At 38.7% G+C, this 15,868-nt stretch overlaps 1 protein-coding gene across 1 annotated transcript in view; it reads left to right on the top strand.

Annotated features, from left to right (window-relative positions):
* pcdh11 (protocadherin 11) overlaps window positions 1–14,185 on the top strand; it is a 134,788-nt gene extending 120,603 nt beyond the window's left edge. Inside the window, exon 7 of the mRNA XM_040015351.1 lies at window positions 11,839–14,185. Within this exon, the coding sequence (XP_039871285.1) occupies window positions 11,839–12,281 (443 nt within the window). The 3' untranslated portion in view covers window positions 12,282–14,185. The remainder of the gene's footprint in view (window positions 1–11,838) is intronic.
* Window positions 14,186–15,868: the final 1,683 nt, after the last annotated feature.

Below are 15,868 nucleotides of genomic sequence, written 5' to 3'. Positions count from 1 at the left end.
ATAGTGATGTCAGTGTAGCCGGGGTGATTGTATCGATGAGCCGGGGGCTGCTGGCAATTACTTTAATAATTCCATAAACATACGGACATGTTAGTGACATCCAAGACTTTTGACTTTCTGTGGTAAACTACCTGTACTTTCAATCTAATTCTTTAAGTGTGCTAACACATATAAACGATATAGCAGATACAGAATGCAGGGTAGAGCCGACATAACGTACTTGCATTACCATTTTTTCTACCCTCTTTATGGACATTTTTTAATACAAAGAGGATGGTGTCCTGAGTGAATGAAAAATCAAAGGTGTGGTGTGTTAATATCTTCAAGTTAGCACACAGGACTAAACAATATAAAAGACAGTGAGGTCAATGGGATGTTGGCAGTCTGTAGCGCAAAGGAGTCACGTAACTGTTAACTGTCTTCTCCTCTGTGGAAAGCTGTAGCCACTGGAGGACTGCCTTCATCATTGCAGACAGAATACAATCAGTGAACCTACTTTACATAAGGCATAGGGCCTGTACTACTCTAAAGAGCTTTAAAGTCAATATCTAGTGTGATCACCTTTATTCCTCACAGCCCGAATTCTCTTAGGCACGCTTTCTTATAATTTCTTTAAGAAGTCTTCAGGAACAGTTCTCTAGGCTTCTTGGAGGACATTGCTTTCTGACTTTTGTTTCATTCTCTGTCTGCTTACAGTAATGTGGAGGACAATTCATAGATTGGTAGTGTTCCCAGAGGCGCCACGTGCCATCAAGTAAGGCACGCATCTTCCTAGAGTCTCCGGCCAGTTGGAAGCCTCCAAGGGCTCACAAACCTTAAACTTTAGCAGTGGCAATGTGCAAAGTTTGTAATGAAAGTCAGAGAGACCTGAACTGTCTGATTCTAAGTTATACTATTGCAGTTGTATCCATTTGTGGAGATGTTTGCCTACAGAAGGTCTATAATCCCCTGCAGTCCACTAAAACCCCAAATGCACAGTGCTCAATAAGGATGACACTATGCGTCAGTTGAATGCTGATTGGTTGACATGTGCATGTGGGACAGAAAGGAAGTGACGGCAGAGAAGCACAAAAAACATCAAAGATAAAAAACCAAATACAATATGAAAAGTACAGCTTTTTGAAATTATGTAACTTCACTCTTCTCCGTGACTGGTTGATGGACCACCAACAGCACAAGTACAAGTAGCCCACAAACCTGTGGTACCACATAATTTTCTCTCTGCCCCCATCAGGCAACAGACGTTCTCTGCAGGTAGACAGGCAGTCTGAAGCTCCCCACAGACTGGCAATGGATTGCCCGTGTGCTGCCACTGCTAAACCAAAATTTCTCCATAAGGGGGCCCCACCTGACTGCACTCACTCCCATTACAAGTGATGCCAATCAATGAAAAGGATTGGCATCATTACCCTGCTAGGAGTGAAAAAAGGAAAAAGTAAAGAGGAAAATGAGAAATAAAGCAAGTCTGTGGTGAGCTGATAATATCAATTAAATGCAATGCTAAAAAGTGAAATGCTGCTTATCTGTAACATTATATTGTAATAGCATCATATTATTGTTTCAGTTTACTTTGATGTTATCTTAGTTAACTTAGCTTGCAGAGCAGCCTGACGTGTCCATCTCTGCTGAATGTCAGAATAAGTAAAAAAGCATCCATCTGGAGAACTATTGCATAAGAACAGTTAAAGAAAACACAACAAAGCCTGGCTCCTTGAAAGCGAGATATAAAGAAAGGATAGCTCAAGACTTTTGCACACTGCTAAATGTTGACTCCGACTATACACTGTTATTATGTGCTATAGTTACAGTGAGACTGTAATGAATAGTTTTGCAACAAAATTAAGCATTTTTCTATCCTGGAGTAATAAAGTCACGACAGAAACAGTTATTTTAAGTATCAAAAGTATTTTAGGTTGTTCTTTTTTTTTCAGATTTTGAAGTCATGTTCTAGTTTTTATTGAATTATTTATGGACTTAACTTTACACCTCTTTTGCTTGTGTTTCAGCAACTGCCATTTTCCACGCGCTCTGCCCCTCTGCATGTCTATCTGTGGCTGTCGCTCTCTCTGTTGTGAGCGTTAGTTGACAATGTCTGCACTCAGCACACCCCAAATAAAGTGCGTTGTGACAGAAACATTAACACAAGCCACTGAGTACCTCTGTGATTTTAGTGAGAGCATATCTGTCAGCCGGGGCCTGGAGGAGTAAAAAGCATATATCTGAACTTTCAGCGACTGGTGTTTGGGTGGAGGATTGTGACAGTCAACATCAAAACAGTAAAAGTAAAGCCGTGATTTATTGAATGTGCCGTTTGTGTCTGCTTTCATGTTTGCCAGTGATACATTATATGACTTTTCTCCTGCTTTCAAGAACATGGCGATGCGGATGAATTAAACATGTTAAGCAGGAACAGGTCTTTCTCTGAAAGCCTTACCCTTTTCACGATAACCCCTTTTTAGACATTCAGTGGACTTATCACAGCGTATAAATAGGACAGAATTCATTATTCAGGGGAGGTTCCAGTGAAAAATTAATAGTTGTCCCCGGAGGAGGGTCTGTGGTGCTTCGGAAAAGGAAAACCTTTAAAGTGTACATGCTCAGGGGGATTTGGGGAGAGTCTGCCCTTCATATTAAAACCGTTACCATGCTACCATACACACTGATATTGCAAATGCAAGTTTGCTCATCACTAATGACTGTCGCTAACGCTGTATACAGCCTCCATTCATGCCTAAGCTGTCTGCAAAATATTTTAAAGCTGGAGAGTGAAAAGGCAGGAGAAAAGGGCAGCATGAGTGTCTGCCTCTGATACTGACACCTTAAACAGATTACACATTTTCAGTATTGCCTATTAGGACAAAACACCAGGACTTTGGCTGCTGACTCCTGAAGAGAGACTCATTTTTGATAACAGAGTGAATGATTTCCCCTCAAAAATACCTCACTGTACAATAAACTGACATCCTGGCAGAGCACAACAAAAACACCAGGTCCTCCTCTCACCTTTGTCATATAAGAGATTACAATTTTCAGCATGTCCAGATTACTCAAACACTGAAAACATGCAGCCCGTGGTGCTGAGTGGTTTTCAGCCTGCCAGTTATCAGTTGAAAGATGGGCTTCACAATGTCTTTGTATCCGCTTCCTATCTGCTCGGCCATGAAGGCAATAACCGTAATGTATGGCTAAGGGAAAACAGAGCTAATCATCAATGACTGCAAGATATATAGCATATACAGTGGCACCTTGTTTATTACCCTCTCTTCTCCTGTCGTTGAATCCATCGGCTATACAGACAGCTACTGGACTGGAGAGCTTCTTCAATGTTAATTTGATTCATTCTTGTTTTCCATAATAATTGGGGGCAATGGGTCAGTGTGATGAATTTGCTTGTTACACGACACAGGAGGTAGCACGTCGGTGGCTGCTGTACAGTTTGTCTGTCTAGTCGTTTTTTTGTTTTGTTTTTTCCATCATGTGAATCAGGGGTCTCATAGTTATTAGCTATTTTCAGAAAATATCCAGTTCTTACATAATAGATTTGATTCTGAGGACCTGCTTATGCTTCAAATCAGCTTCCGATTTGATTTTAAAACGAAAGCTAAGAGTGTTATGAGTGGCATTTTCATTTTTAGATCAAAGTCATTTCCTAAAAATCATGATTGTTTAGATAGTATTCCTGCTGGAACAATCCAATCTTTTTGCAAATATCAGAGTGCTTTGTTATGTCCCACTTAATCAGCCTGTTTTTCTTTCTGTCTTAATTCTCCAGTAATGTTTTTTTTTTACTTCCTTTTCATTTTACACGCTTTATTTCCATTTCCCAGTTCTCAAATTATCTCCACAATATGGAAATGTTCAGACATTCATCCACGAGCAATGAATTTTAAGGTAGATCCAATTTTTTTTAGTCTTATAAATATACATTTATGTATTGCTTTTTTGTTGGTAACAGCACACCTGTACAGTATATCTGCACTTTCATCCAGTGCCTTCGCAGCATACAGGTTTACAAAAAAAAGAAAAAGAAAATGAATTGCTACCCTTGTAGAAGATTTTCAAATGAAAGCATCAGAGTGTGTGTGTGTGTGTACCTACATCAGCATGTCTTGTGTTTCTACCCCCCATAGAAACTCTGTGCCTCCACCTCTGTGTGTCATTGTGTTGATGAGCGCTGATTGCAGATTGTTATGGTGTTTGCACCTCTCATCTATCTGGCCCATGCTGAGTATTTGGCCAGGCCTGATTGTGTTGATGGTGACACCGGCATCTTGTCCTCGGGTGGGAAGGCCCAATAGTGGTCCAGACATAATGAAGGAGATGTAATCAACCAGTGTCACACACAAAAAGTCAAGTGAAAGAAAACTGTTTCTGTGTTCTACCTTCCCGACTGTGCTCTCTGTTGATGGAAATCACACAGTCGTGGTTGTTGATGTCGGGGCTTGCTTTTTTAGCAAACGCTTTATGCTGGGCGAAATAGAAAATTTGAGGGTTTTTCTTGTTCTTCACAACAAAGGTGACTTGGAGATAAAGGAATTTGCATTAAATTAAGTCTGTACATTCTCTCTGTTTTGTACGTTCTCAGTGGAGAAATGGGTGTTTCTACCTACAACATACTTTTAATCAATGGCAACAAAAAGAAAGAAGCAAGTGTTTGGCACTTGGTTGTTCAAGAGATCCTTTCTCTCTTTGTGCACTTTGTCCTCTCTCTGTGCTTTGTTATTTGTTTTGGTGTTCTAATCTCTGGCAAGTCAATAATATTCTTTGTTGTCTGAAATTGTGTGTCGGGAACAAAAAGGCCTCCTCCTTTTGTTGAAAGTACCTGTCTGTGACTTTTCACTCTCTCTCAGACTCCCAGATAAAGTAATCATTAGATGTTGTTTTCTGCCTGCAATTACTTTCAGTTACAATGGGTCAAACACTAGGAAAGCAAAAGGGGTCGAGAGAAGACAAGGCTAGATGGATTACAGGCGAGGAACTGTATAGGTCCCACAAGTGCTGATAAATACGTATGTGGCTCAGAGACTCACCGTTGTCAGGAATGTCTCCGTAAATGCATCAAAAGTAATTAGTCTAGAGTATATATGGACAACCTTGCTCCCTTCTTATCTGCATCACATTGTCTCCTTTACAAAAAAGGCCATTCATTACATCTGGCACTATTTGTTTTAAGAAGTAAAAAGGGGCAACTATTACTCTGCCACTTCTTATATCTGGCTTTGTATCTTTTGCAACGGAGAATTGCCCTAAATAATGTATTTCAGTGGAAAAATCCACACTGAGCTTGTCACACAAGTAAAAGTTCTCAGGGGTTCTAATGCCTGTTGAGGATGACCAAACAAGGCAGGTGCTAATCCCAACGTGTGTTTTAACATAATACCATAAATCCATGTTTAAATTAATTCCAAAGAGGCCCCTACAAACTGTTTACCTCAGCGTAGCTTTTTTTTACATGACAGAAGTAGCTGGATTGGAGAGCCTCTTCAGAGTTAATTTGGACAAACTCTCAAGTTCAAACACATGTCATTTTTCTACTGCCACAAAGGAATGCTTTAATTACTTCTACAGCCATCCCTTTGGCTGCAAGGACAGTCTGTTTATCAGTTCATGAAATAATGATGTATCAGCCCTATTTCCAAAACATGGGCCTTTGGGGGGGCCAAAGTAATCAATCAGTGGTCAAACTTGCCAGAGAAAACCCTCGGCATGTCCCAGATATTAAATATTTAAACTTTTGGGCCAACTAACATGTGAGGAGGACATTAAGAATCAAGACTTTGTGATAGCAAGTAATTCAAACCACAGTCCAACGTGTTAATTACTAACCTCATGTTGTGGATGGGCTAATCTTGAGTTCTACATTTTCCTTGTACTCATGCGTTTGTATTAGCATAATCATAGCACTGTAGCTAGCCACCACATGGCAGGTTATTATGCGTCAGGCAGCTCGACTTCATTAACACTCTAAACCTCAGTGCTACTTAGCCTTCTGTCTTTTCTATGCCCAAAGCTATTGCACTGCTGTGTGTTCATTTTTTTTCAGAAATACTTCAGTCACATTGTGATATGTCATCTTTAGAGGGAAACTAGCAAGCTAACTTCTTGCTAAACTCTAGCTGCGCTAAACGTTCTTTATTCTCTTTGTGATGGATCCCTGTAAAAAAACACGTTATTGTAATATTGGGATCATTTTATTGGTCAAAATATTTTGACCATTTTGGTGCATGAATTTTGGAAATCAAATTTTTTAGTGTAGAAAATGCGTAACAATGTCATCTTCATCAGGGATTTTAATGTATCTCCTCCTGATAAAAGTAGAAAAAAATCAAACAGCATTTGAAGCTTACAAAGTTCATTTTCAGACTGATTCAGATAAATTTTGGCCCTTTCCAGTGAAGTCACAGATGTTGTCATATCATTTCCATCTCTTCAGAAATCCGTCTCAGCTTAAAGCTTTTGAGTACAACAGGAGTTCACACATCAGTAGACATCATCAAACTATAAGACGAGCATCAAAAATGTAAGCCCTGAGAAAGGAAAGAGGATGTTGAAATGCCGTCTTGTTTTTGTGATGCTGTGAAAATTAGACAGTTGTCTCTCCTTCAAATGACGATTGCCAGAGCTGCGATGAAAGTAATGGCATCCCTCTTTTCAGTGCAACACCAAGGGGTTTTAATAGCGCTATTATTATTAATGACCATCCATTTGCTTATCCAGATTGTACATTTGGAGTGGGCATAAGGCCGAGTGAAGTGATAAAGTCTTAGTAATTACAAACCCAATTATTTCTACTGAGATTCTATTTGTTTGAAATAATCTTTTATATTCTTCTATTTCTGTGTGTTGGTCTCCCTCCAGAGACAAGACACGTGCTTGTACAGAGTGTATCTTGTTTCTTTTCTTTTCCCAGTTTCTTTCTCATTTCCTATCTAACAAACAAGAACATATAATGTATAATAACACTCAGTCTGCACTCTTGATAACTGTATTACCTGGTTTGATAACTTTTGATAAAAGTCGCAGACTTCATTTTAAAAGGCTCTTGCATCTTTTGGCACTGTTATTTCTGTTGGTGTCAAATTGACTGAAGCTGTTGTAACTCTGCATAAATGCAGATGAAAAATGAAATGTCAGTGAGGTTAAATTAGTATCAGCAAATCCATAGCTACAGTGGCATTTTTTGACTATAAATATAACACTGGCAATATCTTTTACACGTTTAGGATGGAATCGTATTCTATTATATGGAAGGGCAGAGATGTTGAAAATGGAGAAAACTGTGACTGTGCAGCAAGACAGACAGATCTTAAACACATGGTGCAAATTAATATGTTGTTATATACTTTGAAATTTTTGCTCCTGAAAGTGTGACCTTAAGCTTTTTTTTCTGAAATATCTGAAAATTGTGGCCAGGTAGTGATTTGTGCTTTTAAAAGCAATAAAATATTAGTGGAAGACTGTGAGCCCGGGGGCTGTTTTGTGCATCATGGGAATTTAAAAGCTTAGCTTAAAGGTGTGGTATAAACGAACCAAGAATATAGATGGGTTGGATAACAATTTAACAGTTTTTTTGAGGATTTATGTATATTTGATAAAAAGCACAACAACACGGCACAGCAGCTTGTTGAAAATAAGATCCTCAGTCAATGCGGTACAGGCCTGGAGTGTGAAATAGTGCTATGAGCATCCATACATCACCATTTAATAATCAGATTGTTTGAGGTGGAGAAAGATGTGTTTATATTAAATAATTTTTATGAATGTTTCTACATTAATAAAGTTTTGTACTATAAATAACTTCTATAGTCTTTCTGTTAAAAATAATTTTACTAAATGACACATGCATTAATTCAAGAATATATAATATGGCTTTCATTTGAGAGTAAATGCGTTCGATGCATAGATGCATGCAAGTTTCTTGCAAAAGATTTGCAAAGACTGAACCAATTAACTCTGTAGGATGAGTCACGGGCCTAGTCCACCTTCTTGATGGCTGTTGGAAGAATTTAATGTCCTAGATGCATGCAATTATCCTTTTAATTAGCAATAATGAGTTTGTGCATGCTGAAATAATGAGTTGAATCGTGATATGTGTGCAGACCTTAATGTGAAGCTCATCAAGATGTAACAAGCTTTGTCGGTAAATATCATCAACTGTCATGTTAAATATCTCGTGCTATTGTACTGAAAAGGCCCAATAAGCTGCTTAAATTGATCCTAGCTATGTATGTGTGTGTCCATTTGTGTTTCTGCCTGTTAGAACATGCATGTTCTGATGAAGTTTATGGTCATGAAAAAAAATTAAGTGAATCTGAATGCAATCCGAAGCACTAAGCCCTCATCAACTTAAATGGCATCCTGTGTCACCAGCTGTAGTGCGTGAGTGTAAGTTCAAGAGGGCTGCCTGAATTCTTCTAGGCTCTTGGATTGCAGAGTGGGCGAAAGGCAGTTGTGAAATTACCAATTTATTTGAGTTTGCCAAACAACATCATTAAGCAAAAAAATGAAAGTAATGATTAACGAATAAGCACACTCTCTCTGGTCAGCTGGTCCAGTGAAAATAACTAATGCTGGTTACGTGCCAACAGAAAGGATTTGCCCACAGTAATTTAAGAGTTAGCAGAAGCTGTTCTATTCATTACATAAAAATGGCAAAATGTGAGTTGGCTGCTCATTTTTTATGAGAGCATATGCCAAACTAGCCGTTAGCCAAGCATTATGTGGTATGAACTGACATAGAAAAGTGATGTGGGAATAGCCTGGATGGCTAAGAGAACATGAATTTGTTTCCTGGGATAAGATTAAAACTACACTTAATGGAAAATTATTATCAGCGTGTCACCTGAACCCCAGATGACTAGAATAATATAAAATGTCTTTTAACAGAGGCTGCACAAAATAAGATGACCATCTGTATGCTATAACACAGTTAGACACTTTGTTATGTCTGCCTCCAAAATGGGTTTATGCAGCTTTTAATTGCTTTTGTTGGTGTACTGGACGAAGCAGAGTGAAAAACATCTTCAGGTGATATCAGTGCTGATGTTATTTTTTTCAGCTAAAAAAAACATAAATTACACAACTTAAAAGTCTGAGAAAACATAGTATACCTCACAAAGTTGTGTAAAGTCATTGGACCAAGTTGTAAAATGCTGCACACATTCCAGGCATTGTCTTCAACCCCATTATATTTTTAATTAAAAGATTGCAAGTACTCCCATTAGTGAGAGGCATTTGCATTATATCAACCCCACCTTGTTTAAAGTCAAATTGCGGGATGTTATTTGTTCTATATTTTCATTCAGCACCCAGAAAAACATTTTGGGAATGGTTTGCACACCATCCAGCATCCTCACACCTTTCTCTTACACTTGTTCAATATTTATACAAGCTGTAAATGTTTGACCACACCAAATGGAAGGTCAGCTGAAGGTGAATGCAGCAGTTTTCGATCTGTGGCTGGCCACAGGATGTGTTGATGTTGCAGAACAAGAATGCTGAAAGGTATGGCTGGTATGCATATTCCCGAAAGTGTGACACACTGTCTAAAAATGCAGAATAGATCACCTAGACCATCAAACAGGCCATAAAGCAAACAGTATTTAATTTGGGAAGGAAACAATTATTTACAGTAATTGCTTTTATTAAATGTTAAATTAACAAAATAAACAGTTATCAGAGTTATTTTTCAAACGCATGCTACTCAGTAAAAATAAATCATCTTAAACGAGAACACTACGTCTGATCTCACTTCTATTACGACTCATTGTTTGCTATTATCCCCACTTGTCTGCCATTCAAATTTCCTTGAAGGGAATGTAGAAAAGTATGTTCACAGCATCAGGGGATCTGTGGCATCAGTGATGTGTGATTTCTCCCAAAAGCTCCGTGGGGTACAATTGTTCCCCCTGAATACAAAAGACAGCGGCATCACAAGCAGGCTGCGGCATACCTCTAGCTGACGAAGGCAGCAAGAGCTGTCAGCGACATCACTCATACCGTGTGCCCACCCTCCCGAACCCGCCGCCGCCGCCGCCTATCCAAACTACCCCACCGGAATAGAAAATAGTACGAGCCCATGTCGTTGAGAGAGGCGGGTCGGTAAATATTTCATATAAAATTTGTAGGCATTGAAGGCTGTTGACATAGAAATGCGATGAGTTCAGTCTGTCTAAAGTCATAGAGGGAAAACGTACCTTTCATTTGTAAAAGCGTCACCTTTAAATAGAATCTGAGGAGGAAGGAAAAATATCCAGGACAAGGCAACATTTTCTGTGTGTCTGGGTGGGTAATAGGGCATTTATGCTAATTACATTACCTAATCAAAAACATCAGCAACCTAAAAAGGCATTACCAACAGGAGAAAACACTTGGAGAAAGATTGAATCAGCGCACGGCCGAGACTTGGCTTGGCCCCATTGTCCTAGCTCAGAGAATGAGAAAGCAGCATCCATTTTTCCCTTAATTAAGTTAGTGACCCTTTGAAAGGTGACACATTTACCGCCCAGGGGATTTATACACTCCCGCTTCACGGCTTCAGTTCAATATGGAGAGGACAGATTTGACTCCACGTGGATACTCCAAATATATCCTTACAATTTATACCAGGTGATTCATTTTCAGTAGCTACTCTTATAATTAAAGTTGACGTCGTGGTATTCAGTGTAGGGTAGCAACGATATACAAAGCATGTTCGCCGTGCCGTTACGCAGCAATCAAGACAATTCGTATTACTACTAGACGGTAATCACGATATTCATTTTCATTCATTAAAAAGCCATAAAACAATAAACAAGGTGATAGGAAGATGTCTGGGAAAGAGACTCACATAGACTATGTAGAATTGCGTGTGGAAGAAATAGTCTTTCCAGCGTACTAGGGTCTAAGACGCCTTAATTATTTAAAGCATTCTTACTTATGCAAATACACTAAATAATTTCTGCATGACAGCTTGAAGCTGAGGCCTAGAGGAGAGATGTGATGTCTGAATGAGGACCCCTCTTGCCTTTGCATGGCCTAGGAACCATAACACTGCAGGCTTCTGGTTGCCTTGGTGCATACTGTTTTACATTCTAATTATCTGGCATGACAGACTTTATTGCAGAGGCTCAATGCTGAGGTCTCATCCCAGACTCATTCCACATGTGATGTCAGTTCTGGGATAATAAGATGAGATAGTCTGAGTGCTTAGCCTTGCCCATTTTGCCTCTTCATTGAGTTTTCAGATTTTTTGTTTTTTTCCCCCTAATTTTTCCAAGCGTGCAGCCTAATTCTTGGCACAGCGAGCATGAATTTTACCTGAATAAGATTCTGGAATGATTCGTATCTTTTTCACAGCTTATTTGACCAGATTTATTTTGGATTCTAAAAGATCAAAGGAGTCTAAGGAGTGGCACATTGACAGTGATTAAAATAAACAGTATTTTGTTAAGATGTTCATTAAAAATTGAATACAGTAAAGCCAATCCAAGACACAAACAGCAAGACATTTTTTTCTAACTAATTAAGCTACAGGGAATTCAGTGCATATTGTAGGTAAACAGACAGAGTCATGGGAATACCAATGGAAATTAAATGCTCTGCTGGTGTTTTTCTCATTACAAGATGAAATGAAACATTTATCACTGACTTTCATTTCACTAAAAGGCTGACATTTTCTGGGTCAACCATTGATAAGTGGACAACTTTCTTTTATTTGCATTATGATTCACGAGTTCATTCAGCCCTTTTACATCACCACAGTAAAATTGTTGTTTTCCAGTTCTCTGTATGTTCTGACCTGTTGTTTTAACTTTGTTTTGTTTTTTTCCCCTTCTTTCTTTGTCTGCTTTTTTACAGCCATCGAGGTAAACCTGCAGAAAGCCTTGGCTGAGGCCTCTGAGACCTGTACCCAGGAGTGTCTAATACTAGGCCACTCTGACAGCTGCTGGATGCCCCCAGCCCTGGCCCAGTTCCAGGGTCCTGGCAGCAACAGCCCCATCTCCACCCCTACCACTACTGCCATCACTGCTGCCCTCCCCTCTTTTGGTTTCCAGCAGAGCTGTGCCCGGGGAATAAAAGCTAACATGGGCAGCATGGGGGTCATGGATGGCCGCCATACGTTGGGCAGGTCTGTGCCCAAAAAAGATGAACTGGACAAAGGGATCAATCGTCCACAGTTCTACAACACCCTGGATAGACACTGCAGTAAGAAGGAGGACCCCATCAAGGTCATTCCCCTGGCAAGCTTCTCCTCTCCCGGGCAGCAGACTGGTGGGGGGGGGCAGCTCTTTCTTACATGAGAACCAGTTGTAATAGTAAAACACGGATCTTCATTGGCTTAGCATACACGTGACTCCATCCAAAGATGGCCTACAACTATTAGATTAGTATGTATGCGTATTTGTGGGGTATGCATAATTGGAATAACTTGACCAGCTCAATGACCAGCTCAAGCTCAGTTTCACTAATTAAGATATCCGAGAATGGATTGGAGATAATTATGATGATGTTAAAAAAAGAAATCATGTGAAACCAGTCTGACAAGCGAGGAAGGAGCAAGCAAGTCTTAACATAGAAGACACATGTATAATAAATAAATGGTTATATGCCAAAGTAGATCCATCACAAAAAAAGGATAATCTTGCTTTCTGTTTGGTGAAGTTTGCTTAGCGATAAAAAAGGCCAGTGTACACCTTCAGCTCCTTGGGTTTAGCTTTGTGTAAGTGCATTCCAAAAGACAATTTCCCTGCACAGAAGCAAAAGCAAATGCAGTACTTTGTGTTATGTGAGCTAAATTGGGCTAAATGCTAATTACAAACTCTTGAGTGGATGTTTTTTTTTTTTGTTTTTTTTTTTTCTGTTGATGTTCTAGTGAAGTATTGCTTTGTAAAGCACATGGCACAAACCTTTTTGGTGGAGGAATATGTTTCTTTTGTCTTGTCTGGACATGTTTTAGAAGACTATTTTGGTCAAGGGGCTTCAGAAGGATAAAAAAATGTCTACAAAGCATAACTGGGCCAATAGTAGACAGTGCTGCATCTTCGTCTTTTGCATTCTTTTGCATTCTACAATTCTACAATTCTACATTCTCACCCTGGACCAATGCATAAAAAAACCCCACAAACACAAAGCCTTGCACATACGCATACGTTTTTTGTTTTGTTTTTTTTCATATGTGGTGATTGCTCTATGCCTGCCAACTCTATTAAGAAAATGTTCACACTTAGCATTGTCGCAGTAGCTTAGCCTTGAAAGGAGCAGACAGATGCGCTTTGGAAATGTCGTCTCTGTTTTCTTCCTTTTTGTTTCTATTTCTCTCATTTTGCTGCTGAGACACATTCAAATGGTAACAGCTCTGGAGCCAATTATGAAATTCTCAGTCTAATTACTTTGATGTGTGATCTCTGTAGTGACCCTCATTGTGGTTTGGAGGTTTGGATTAAATCTATTGCTTTTCCTAAAACATGCTCTGCGTGTGCAGACGAAGTGTAAAGGTGACAATAACACAGCAAAAGCAGCTTAACACTTCCTTTATTCCCACTGTATTTTAACACCTGTGTTCCTGCTATTAATTACTGCTCTGTTTTCATTTCACTAAGTTACACTGCAAAGTTTCTATTATCAGTTTTTACAATGTGTTGACACTGGAATAATAGACCAGGGAGCAAAAATTTCTTCAGGGCTTTGAGTCTAGCTGAATTATTGATGTTAATGTTATTTTGGCAGTTATCATAAGAATAGGCATCGGTACTATTTGAAAGGCCCTCCCTGCAGGCTGTCGCTCACAAGGTTCGATAAACACACTACATCACTGCCGGTGTGTGCAAATTGTACTGATGATAATAACTACTTCAGACTAACTTCCTGCTGTAACAGATTGGGTGCAGTATAATCTATTGCTACAGCAATAAGTGACTTTGCTGATATCCATTTTTCTTGCCTGTAACATCCAAGCCAGGTGTCTACATCATCAGGTATATGATTCATGTGATTCATTTTGTAGTACCACCTTGCAAATTGGGAACAGGCCTAAATCTATAATGCAACATGGTATTCTCAAGGGAGGGTGCAAGGCAAATTGTGTTAGTATGCTATTAGTTGCCACACCTATTCTCTCAGATCAGAGCTCTTATCCTTATAAAGGGGATTTATCAGAGACTTTGTGAAACGATCACTTAAAGGAACGGCGTCAAGGACTAAAAATAAAAAAAGAAGGGGCAATTCAATTTCACCTTAGTCAATTATGAAAATGAATCAAATTCAAAAGTTAAATCCTCCTATAAACATCCACTGATGGAAATTGCCCTGTTTGGGAATCCAATTTCGACCTATTTACTAATACTTTCATTTTCTTTTCTCTATCATTTTCATTTCATATGATTCCACTGGTGTTGGTGTAGGAGTGCGGGAGGGGGGGCGGGCATCGCACAATGATATGAACAATGCATTTTTAATCAAAAGGAGCACATATCAAAAGGAACATACATCATGATGTCACTGAAAATTGGAATTTTATCTCTGCCAAATACAGATCCAGCACTTCATATCTGCCATCACAACGTCTGATCCAAAACCTGTCTCAAAATCATTAAAAGTCTTTTCAAGTTCTGTCTACAGCTATGTGAAGGGTAAAAAAAAAAATCTTAGTAACATTTTTCCAAAATAAGAATTAGGTTTTTAAGAAATGTACCCATTAATTAATTCAATCAGTATAGGTAATGTCAGCTTGTTTCTAAATATGGTAATCTGTACTGTTCTCATATCATGAAAAGAGTGTATCTAAGAGAACATGTATGAGTTAACACACTGTTACACTGTAATAAAAATGTGATTGTTTAAAATACACTGCCCAGTCACACATGCAACGTGAGCACAATACTAACTGTACCCTGTGTTTTGACTTACTCTGCCTACATAACTCCTATGTACTGTAATATTGCAGCAGATCCATTAAAGACTACATGAAATACTACTTTTAGAGGGAATACTATAGCAACTGCATGAATGTACACCAGCAGGATTTTGCTTTTGGCAAAAATATGATTTTCTTTTATTATTGTTGTGTGCCTGCATTCATTTTGTTATATCTTATGTCCTCTCACGGGTCAAAGTGGTGTTTTATTTATTTTCAGAACAAAGTGCATACCATATGAATGTCCTGTTTTTTTTTTTAAGTAAGTACTCTCTCTGTGTCAAAAATTTTCATCCGTTAAAAAACATCAAGTGGAAAGACTAAATGTCGACTTTGCATGATTCTGCTCTCACTATTACTTTTGAGTTTTTTAAATTTCTTACGCCCTAGCAATAGATGTAGAGACGACGCTATACATAAAGATGAGGATTCCTTTTTATTTTAAGACTATTTCTATTCGAAATGTGTTTCATGATTAACATGTCAAGCTGTGTCATAAACTGCATGAACTGTTTGAACTTCCACAAGGCCTTTTGACACTTGACTACGTGGTTCATGCATCAGTCATTAGAATTGATGTCAGTATTGATGTTTACTGCTTTACACGTTTGTCTGTCTTATGGAACAAACCAATGTTACACCATGTACATGGTCAATCCTTGTGACGTGTGCATACCACTTACGCCTACGTGCACACAAATCTATCTATACATCTATACTGTCAGGTAAACCGGAATTTAAGCTGTACATAGCAGTACCCCTAAGAACTAGTAATAAGGGTCACAAACTGGAAAGACACACATGGTAAATACTAAAGCCTACTTCAATACTACAAATCACTTTGTTCATAAAAACTGCAAAAGGGAAAAAAGTGAGAACTGAGGAGATGACAATCTCAGTTGTAATGTAAATTGATACATAATATCAATGAGGGTGTGTTTGAAAGTGTTAACAGGTGATGTTGTATGTGTGTAA

Source organism: Simochromis diagramma, unplaced genomic scaffold (assembly GCF_900408965.1).
Source record: "Simochromis diagramma unplaced genomic scaffold, fSimDia1.1 OVJJ01000685.1, whole genome shotgun sequence".
Taxonomy (NCBI): domain Eukaryota; kingdom Metazoa; phylum Chordata; class Actinopteri; order Cichliformes; family Cichlidae; genus Simochromis; species Simochromis diagramma.
The sequence above is the reverse complement of the archived record's forward strand: the minus strand, read 5'-3'. Positions and strand labels throughout refer to the sequence as shown.